The sequence below is a fragment of the Ascaphus truei genome, chromosome 3, assembly GCF_040206685.1.
Source record: "Ascaphus truei isolate aAscTru1 chromosome 3, aAscTru1.hap1, whole genome shotgun sequence".
Lineage (NCBI taxonomy): Eukaryota > Metazoa > Chordata > Amphibia > Anura > Ascaphidae > Ascaphus > Ascaphus truei.
The window spans coordinates 388,419,746-388,429,330 of record NC_134485.1 but is presented as its reverse complement, the minus strand read 5'-3'; the positions used below and the strand labels follow the sequence as shown (position 1 = coordinate 388,429,330).

At 40.0% G+C, this 9,585-nt stretch overlaps 1 protein-coding gene across 1 annotated transcript in view; it reads right to left on the bottom strand.

Annotated features, from left to right (window-relative positions):
* Nucleotides 1–9,534: 9,534 nt before the first annotated feature.
* The window catches only part of LOC142490308 (matrix metalloproteinase-20-like), a 35,271-nt gene continuing 35,220 nt past the window's right edge, over nucleotides 9,535–9,585 (bottom strand). The window contains exon 11 of the mRNA XM_075592421.1: nucleotides 9,535–9,585. This exon is cut by the window's right edge and continues 50 nt beyond it. Coding sequence (XP_075448536.1) covers nucleotides 9,535–9,585 — 51 coding nt within the window.

Here is a 9,585-nt window from a genome sequence, read left to right as displayed (position 1 = left end):
ATTGTATCTGGGGTAGTGCTAATTCTATCAGGGGTGGGGCTGTGGTAATTGTATGTGGGGTGAAAAGAAGTAATTGTATCTGGGGTGGGGATAGTGGTAATTGCATTTAGGGGGTAATGATAATTGTATCTGAGAGGGTAGTGGGGGTAATTGTATATTGGAGGTTGTAGTTGTGTCTGTATCTGGTGGGAGGTGTTTGTATCTCAGGAATGTTTGCATCTGGGGATGGAGGGTGTACTGTGTCTATATCTGGGTGTGTGTGTAGTATGTCTGTATCTGTGGGGTGTAGTGGTGTCTGTATTCGGAGGGTGAGGTTTGTGTGCGTATTGTTGGAGGGAGAATTGTATGGATTGTGGGGGGAATTTTGTGTGTGGCCAGGGGAGGAGGAGGAAATGATTGTGAGGAGGGGGGATTGAGGGAGCAGGATTAAGTGATAGCGGAGGAGGGGAAGAGTGCGTGAAGGAGGAAAGAATGAAAGACAGAGGGGGGAGATAAATACTGGTGTGAAATGGGAGGGCTCACAAGGCCATTAACATGCGGGGGGGAGAGGGGGTGCAGCACAAACACACAGGGTGCTAGGGTGTTATTAGTCACGCAAGGGGGCACCCTGCCAATGGGTCTCAGTGAAGGTGGGAATGGCCAGCAGCTATGTAATAGATTTCCATATACAGTGCCCAAAAGTAAACTAATTTGCCTCTTTGGGGGGTGCTGCCTGAGCATCCCAAAGAAGAAGTTTGTTAATGGCTCATCTGATTAAAGTTACAGAAAAGTTCTTGGTGCCCTTCTATTATTTGCTTACCATACCAGCCTGCACGGAGAATAGAATACATTAGACATTATACAGTACAAGTGTGGAACTCTTTTATTGGCCATGGAAAGAGATGTTACATACTGTATATATGTTCCCGGAGTTGCTGGGATAGAACTAGATGACTTCCAGTTACTGATAAAATGGTAAAAGTTCTGTCTCTGGTTTGTTTTCAGCTAGAGCACATTCATGTAAAGGAGTTTCAGGTTCACCCTCAACTACAACAGATCCTTTGCTTAAAGATTTATACAGTAGATAGCTCTTGTACACTGCTACCTAAATTGAATGTACAGTACTACCCATTAAATTGACAAGCAATCGATAGAACTGTCACATAGAGAAATAAGACAAAAGAGAGAATGGTGGAGAGATGGAAACAGAAACAGATTGGAGGTGATCAAGACAAATTTGAAGCAACATTGACAATGTGTGTCATTTTCATCTTGCGTCTCTTTGCGTTAATGTAGCAAGGTTTTTGCTCCATGTGCATCAGCTTGCGATTTGGGTAATGTCAAAAGGAGGAGTTAGGGAGGACTTACATGATGCATAGATTATAATGTGATGTATTAAATTGTGTCTCACTGTGTCACTTTTTTATCTTGTACTTGCATCAAATCCACTAGGTCTAAGGAGCTATATCCATTTTCTGGCTAACAATTTTCATTAAAGGAAGGAAATACTTTGTTATATTAATGCAGACGCAATGCCAAAAACAGAGTGATGCATAGGAAAAAAACCTATGAACAAAACACACAGAATACTATTTTAGAATTCCAGTATAATCCTACAGTACAGGGTTTGGGCACATCTACACCAATTTAAGTAGTTACACCCATTAGGATTAGTTGCCCTACATATAGTTAGGTTCTACAGGTGGATTGATTGCCAATTTAATTCTAGGAGTTGTCTAAGACTGTATTATTCAACACTAGGGCTATACACCTGATAGTCAGCTTCACTAGTACCAGACCTACTCTTACTTATTTTAATTCACTTTAGGTTATATTATTATTTTTTCACGATTCATGTCTATTATATGTGTGTAATTTTTTAATCATTATAATAAATGTTATGTTTTAATAGGCCAGGAGTGCATCTATTAGTGGGCTTCTAGCTAGAGAGGGGGTTGGTAACATATCCCTCTCCCTAATTTTGGTAATGTGATTCAATCCAGAAACAAGTCCTGCATCACAATCAAGCAAGCTGTGCGTTGCTACTGTATAAGCGCACCCGCAATACCATCTCAGTACTACGATCGTCTTTCTGCACAATTTAGGAAGGAAGAACTGAATTATGACTGAGAAGCAAAATACCAATACAGTCATGCTACACAAAAATAAACCGTGCGCAACTACTTAACCTCTAGATAAATAAGTGATAAGGTGCAGTGCCTATACCCTTTTAATTTTGAAGCCCAATATAAAGGCCACAAAAAACCACAGTGAGAATCAAATAAAATAAATTACATAACCGTGTAATCAATGAAGATGGCGTCTGCTGCTATAATAATAGGGGGTGGCTCAGCACCCCCTAACACACTAAAGAAATGGAAACAAAAAACAGCGCACAACGCAAATGGTGAAGTAAGTAATACAAGTGTATATTGAATAAAAATATATATTTTCTGCGTACATCAAGTATGATAATAAAAGCATTGAGTGTGTAAACACACTGGTTACCACTCGGTGGCTACTGGTGTGGAAGTGGTGTAGTTTTTCCTCTCGGCGGGCACTCTCAGCAGCAGCTGTATTCCAGGACTCTTCTAGGAACTCCTTCTCATGCTGACGTCATCTCCATAGGGAATAACCCTTCAGGTCAGCTGAGCTCCATTCCTGATGGTAGCCCCCAAAGGTACCCCTAGGGGTTTAGTAGTGTCCGGAGTGGCTGTTGGGGCTCCTTAATCGAAACCGCCACACATAGAGGGGAGTCTGTTAGCTACAGGCTTCACCAAGGGAAGACACGCTACTGCTTCGTTGCGGGACGCCGCGTGATGACGTCACTGTATCCGCGACTCATGGATCCGTCGACAAGAGTGTAAAAAGTCTTTCACAGGCCAATAAAGTTCCACACAGTGATGCAGATGATTAAAGCAATGCTATAAAGCGCATAGATCATAGATATAGTTCTTCCAACGCGTTTCGTAGTAATAACTACTTCTTCGGGGAATAATTCAGACATTTCCCAGAGGTCTATATATACCTCTCAAACAAACCCCATTGGTTAACCAATCAATATTAAATTATTCACACCTCTGGGTTGTTTGCTAGTCATAGTGACTAGGGAAATATGAGCACTTTTTCTTAAAACAACAACTTTATTGACAACTCTGTTAAAAATACATCCTAATAGAAAACAATGAAAAAAGCTACATAAATACATAAAAATGTTCTGTAATTAAAGAAACACAGTATTAGTAAGATAAAAATGGACAACAAAGTTAAAATCCAGATAAAAATTCAGACTAGGAAGAGCGGAGATAAAACACAACGGTGGAATACAGCAAGGAAGTGGAAAGGGCTAAAACAGTTAATAAAGTGCCCAAATGTCAACATCCTCGTTTAACCCTTTCGGGGACATAGTATCTAGTTTATGTATCCAGTAAGTTTCTTTCGCGGATAATACTTTAACTCTATCTCCGCCTCTCCTATTGACAGGAATATGTTGAATCCCCTTAAAAGTAAGATTGGAGGGATCCCTATTATGGTGAGTCAGAAAGTGCCTGGACACGCTATGTTTCTCAAAACCATTTTTAATATTTCTGATATGTTCTTGTATTCTGACTTTAAGGCTGCGTTTGGTCCTACCTACATATTGATAACCACATGCACACTCCAATAAATAAACAATATGAGTGGTCGTACATAGAATAAAATCATCAATGTTAAAAACTTCATTTGTAATTTTAGACTGAAAACTAAGTTTGTCAGGATGTTGATATTTACAAATTGAACATCTGCCGCAAATAAAATTACCCTTAGGTTTAGAGCCTAACCAATTCCGCTGAGATGGAGTGTCAGAGTTTAGATGGACATCACTTGGTGCTAATAAATTCTTAAATTTTTTTGCTCTTCTATAAATAAAACGCATTTTTTTGTTTAAATGACACCCCAAAATGGGATCATTGCACAGAATACCCCAGTGCTTAGTAAAAACGTTTTCAATATCCCTATGCACAGAATTAAAATCAGTAATAAAGGCCACATTAAGAGTATCGTCTAGTGCCATATGTCCTGCTTTAATTACTTTCCTAGACCCTTTTTGAATTAACATATCACTATGATCCATTTTACGTACCCTCATGATCTCTTTTTCAAGTAGTTCCTTGGGATAACCTCTCTCTCTAAATCTAGAAGACAGTTTCTTGGCCTGTTCGTTAAAAACTTCTAAATTACTGCAGTTTCGTCTGAGTCTAATAAATTGCCCTCCTGGTATATTACTCTTCCATGTGTTTTTGTGATTACTGTTTGCCATCAGCAAGTTGTTAGTATCCCCCTCTTTGAAGAAGGTCTTTGAAGAAGGTCTCAGTCTCCACGGTGCCATCCACTCGTGCTGTCAGTCTCAGATCTAAGAAATCAATCCGAGCCGCATCAATCTTATGTGAAAACTCAAGATTGTAGTCATTTTCATTAAGGTAGGCTATAAAAGTATTCGCTGACTCTTGATCACCATCCCACACACATAGGATGTCGTCTATATAGCGTCTCCATATTACGACATTCCCATGGTGAGGTTTACCGGGCCCAATGAATTGTGACACCCACTTACCCACATACAGGTTTGCGAAACTGGGGGCAAATCTAGTCCCCATGGTAGTTCCGCAAATCTACGAAACGCGTTGGAAGAACTATATCTATGATCTATGCGCTTTATAGCATTGCTTTAATCATCTGCATCACTGTGTGGAACTTTATTGGCCTGTGAAAGACTTTTTACACTCTTGCCGACGGATCCATGAGTCGCGGATACAGTGACGTCATCACGCGACGTCCCGCAACGAAGCAGTAGCGTGTCTTGCCTTGGTGAAGCCTGTAGCTAACAGACTCCCCTCTATGTGTGGCGGTTTCGATTAAGGAGCCCCAACAGCCACTCCGGACACTACTAAACCCCTAGGGGTACCTTTGGGGGCTACCATCAGGAACGGAGCTCAGCTGACCTGAAGGGTTATTCCCTATGGAGATGACGTCAGCATGAGAAGGAGTTCCTAGAAGAGTCCTGGAATACAGCTGCTGCTGAGAGTGCCCGCCAAGAGGAAAAACTACACCACTTCCACACCAGTAGCCACCGAGTGGAAACCAGTGTGTTTACACACTCAATGCTTTTATTATCATACTTGATGTACGCAGAATATATATATTTTTATTCAATATACAGTCATGCTACGGTGGCTACAGGAGGACAACAAGACACAAGGGGACCAGACCTCTTTTCCTGGACACAGAGGACCCAGGAACTTGCCAGAGGCTGCACCCTCAAGCACACCAAGACACCTGGACACCACTGACCTGAAGGGCCACCTGCTTTAAAGGTACTGCTGAGACTTTGGGGTGAAGGGCTGGAAAGGGGCTTTTCCTCCAGTCTTGTAAGAGAGGGACTGGGGGAAGTAAGTTAGCCCTTACACAGGGATAGGTGTTTGTTGTTTTTGTATATTTTGATTTCTGTGCTGTTTAAAGGGACAGGTTCAATAAAGCCATGTTAATTTCACCCTAAACCATCTCCATTCGCATACCTCTGCACACATCTCTTACAGTGCAATTATATTTAGAAAAAGATACAATTGTTGCAATAAATGTAAATGCCTGTCTTGTCACCCTCTATACCTTTGATTATTTAGTAATGTGAGCAATTACTTCTTAAATTTAGGACAACAAACACTTCTGGTTTCTACTTACCTGAGGAAATAATAGCGAATCTATCAACAGCAGTATCCAAATTAACATAGAAAACACTTCCTTTAAAAATATTAAACATTCTTTTTTATTAGAATTAATAAATAGATAATAGAATTAATAAACTACTATAACTGTAATGATACACCATTTATTCTACAGTCTGGCGAGCTAGTAACTGCTATTGTATTTCACTTCATTGGTAATCCTTTGGTGTGAACAAAATAACTTTGGCATACTTTGTTTCTGTGTACAGAACATTTCTCCACCCCTCTTTTTTTATTACAACTTTATTGCCTCCAGGTCCTTTCAAATTCTCCATAATTATAATTTGCATGTTTTTCCCAGAATCCCTGGCTGCAGTGGAAGCATTGTATGCTAAGAGATAATGGGGAAAATCAGGGTTGCCGACCTGTCTGAGACATGTGAATGTGCTCACAAGTGATATTTTGATTTGCTGTACATAATTATAAAAACAAGCAGTTTCACGGACGTATAAATGTATTTTAATGGAACCACATTGATAAAAAAGAGATTCCTTCCGAGACGTACTATGGGTTTGTAGCATCTTCTCAGATGTGGAGGACAATATGTAAAAGTATTAAAAAGTACAACTAATTGAACAGCACCCACAAAAATAGTCTTGCTTGTGCATGCGCCAAATATATAGAAAATAAACAAGTGCCTTAAATTTGATGCATAACCTTAGTAAGAATAGTTCATGCCAGCACAGACCTGGCAGAAAATGTCATATATAAAATGAAAAAAATTATGCCAACTTGTGATATTTTATTAAAATAGGTAAATTTGCCAACTCCTCCTTTTAACCAGTCCCTCAAAACTCAAACACAGGCCCATACTGTAAGGTAAAGAAAGGGAACATTCTTTTAAAACATTGATGCATACTATAGATAGTCATGTTTCAAATGCTTATCTATGCATCAAATCCATTGCGTCCAAAATGTTTTTCTTCGTGTCAATGACTTTGACTGAATGTATGGGGTATCAAAATTTTATGTACACACTATGATTGTGAAAAAGTATCTGGTTCATTAAATTATATATACAGTATCTACCTATACAAAGAAACATATGAACAAAAATAAATAGGCATTTTACGTTTGAAAGCTAGATATCCAATATTTGAATTAAGAACTATACTTTTGTAAAGATAATTAGAAAAATTGAATCATTGCTACATGTATTCTATATAGTAATCATAATATGGATAAGAGAAATTAAGACTCAATATTTAGCACAATCCTCCAATATGTATAAGACATTTGGATATTCTATCTATCAATGTTTTTTTATTTTTTTTAATAACATTGTAGAATATATATTTAATGTTTTTGGATATTTTAGTTTCAAGATTTTCTAGTTCTTGAGATATTTACACTAACATTACAACATCTAAGTAAAAAAGAATGGCTGAAGCCATCTCCCCAATTAAAGGTTTAGTGAGATCTTAGTGTGCCAGTGAGGGGCTAATCAGGCTTAATAATAAAGGTTCAGCCCACTTGGTTGCCCCTGATCTGTGTTTTGGGGTCCCAGAGTGTCATCTCTTGGACCTGGCTGTCGCACATGTGACTGTCTGTAAATTTTGCGACAATAAAGATTTTTTGTGTTTTTGCCTTTTCAGGAGTGCCAGCAAGCAGAGATTGCTAGGCTAGGAGTTTCAGGGGTTTTTTTTGTGGAGAAAGTCTTTTCAGATTGTGGCTACAGTATGTAGCGGGGACCCCGAGTTATGGGATACCCCAAAGATGTACACTGGCGACACACTTTATTCGAGCTTGGCTAGTCCCACGAATTCGGGTATACCCGGGTGTATTGAGGTTTGTGACTGTTTTCTGCCCGAGTGCATTGAGTTATTTTCCAAGCAGGGATTGAAGCATTTTATTCCCGCTGGATGCAATACTGCACAGTATATATATATATACTGCATTACAATTCATGAATTTATGCCATCTGGTAGACACGCGAAGCATTGCAGCCTATTAAATCCTAATCATTATCATTTAACAGATCAGCCGCCCATCAGCCAGGCATGAACCCAGGCTGGGAAGGCAAATGCAACGGGGCTTGTCAGAGGTGAGGAGCGGCGCATTCCAGGTATCTGCCAGGTACATACCGGGTATTTGCTCGAATAAAGTGTGTCGGTGCAGTACCCAAGAATCAGGTGCGATTCTTGGGAATATTGAAGCCCGGTGCTCCGGTCAAAATCCTACCCTGAACACCGCCAGGAGTCCCTGCTTCAGCCCAGACCAGATAGGTAAAAAGAGCATAGGTGATTAAGGTATCCCCAGATTGGTATTAGGGTTCCTAGTATAAGGGGGGGGGTGCCCGGTTCATTCCCAAGTCACACTGACCCTGGTATTGGGGTTCAGGGGGTGCTCCAGCTATGTGATAAAGCTGTGATGGTTTTATTTGTGTGCCAAATGTAAAGTCAGGTTTCTACAGTGTGGCAGGAATAAGGCTAGTAAGAGTAGAGAGTATATCTCTTTATTCTATCCCTGACACCAGAAAAGGGGACTTAGACATTAGCACCAGATATAGTGTAAAGGTATATTTTATTAAAGGATTGTATTTAATAAATATATATGCTTGTAACCTGTATATGAACTGTCCAAGTCCCAGGTTCTGAGAGACCAGCGGGCAACCATGCATAGTGCCACTGTGTCTGCTCAGGTCCCAGACTTGAAAGCCTCAGGGATGCCAAGGTGTAAGAACAGGCGGGGTACGGGAATTACACTCAAGTACACACATCCTGGTATAACAAAGGGCTATCCGGCCACCATTGGCTCAGCCCCAGACTTTGAGGAGCCTGACACAGCAGGGGGTTCAATATGCTAAGAGGCAGAGGTGCCAGGTTGGTGCATGCTCCTTAGCAGAATTGAAATCTGTGCCCGCCCGGCTTCAGAATACCGGCAAATCGGTGATAGGCTGGCAGAGAAATTCCCACGCGCTGATTGGCTGTAGTGTTTTGTGAATGGGACTCCAAAACCTATAAGAAACCTAGCAGCCAAGCAGAACCTCAGATTCTAGGCGCCAAACCACCAGCGGCAAATTCAAGATCCCAAAAAGATACTCTGAGAGAAATAGACATGAGCCGGCTTCAGAGATTTCAAGGCGAGAATGGAATGTAGTGGTCGCGGCTGGAACTGCATGCCCAATTGAGTTCTAGGTCGTTAGTGAGTACCTCCCGATCATTGGAAAGGGCTCATACAGACTTCATTTTGTAGCCATTTGGACTAAGAAAGTTTCGTTCGTTAGCCCAGATCCCCAGTATATGTGTTTTCTATTGCATATTGTGATCCATTGTGTGTATGTCTTTTCCTGGAATAAATTACAATTTATTTTACCTGCTTGTTTTGCTCAATCATATGATCCCGGTATAAAAGTTGTAAATTGCCTGGTCTCCCGTGGCACTTAGATATATCACTTCAGTGAAAGGTTTTTATAAATAATCTATAATCTTTATTTATCTAACTTTTACCAAGATGTCAGTGGTTTGTTGTAGACTACACAATGTTGAAACACCAACTTGATCCATTACTAACGTGTTTTGTTTGCCAAGGAAAACTGCAATAATATAACTGGTTTTGTTTGACTTGTTTGGTTGTCAAATATTTTTATCTTTGACTCGGGTGTAAGAAACAATACGGCAATTTTATGGTTAAACATATTTCAAGAATATATAGGCACATGTTAAGTTAATTGAATTCGCCTTGTGATCATTCATGGTTGTGACAATTGGCATTTGTCTTTGATTTGTGTGATGTTATCACTTGCTTTTCAGAAAAGATGTCTTGTTATGAAACTTATCGCAACAAGTGTTTCTCAACAGCCAATCCAGGAACTGGATTTCCTAATGTTAACCACTTCTTCTTT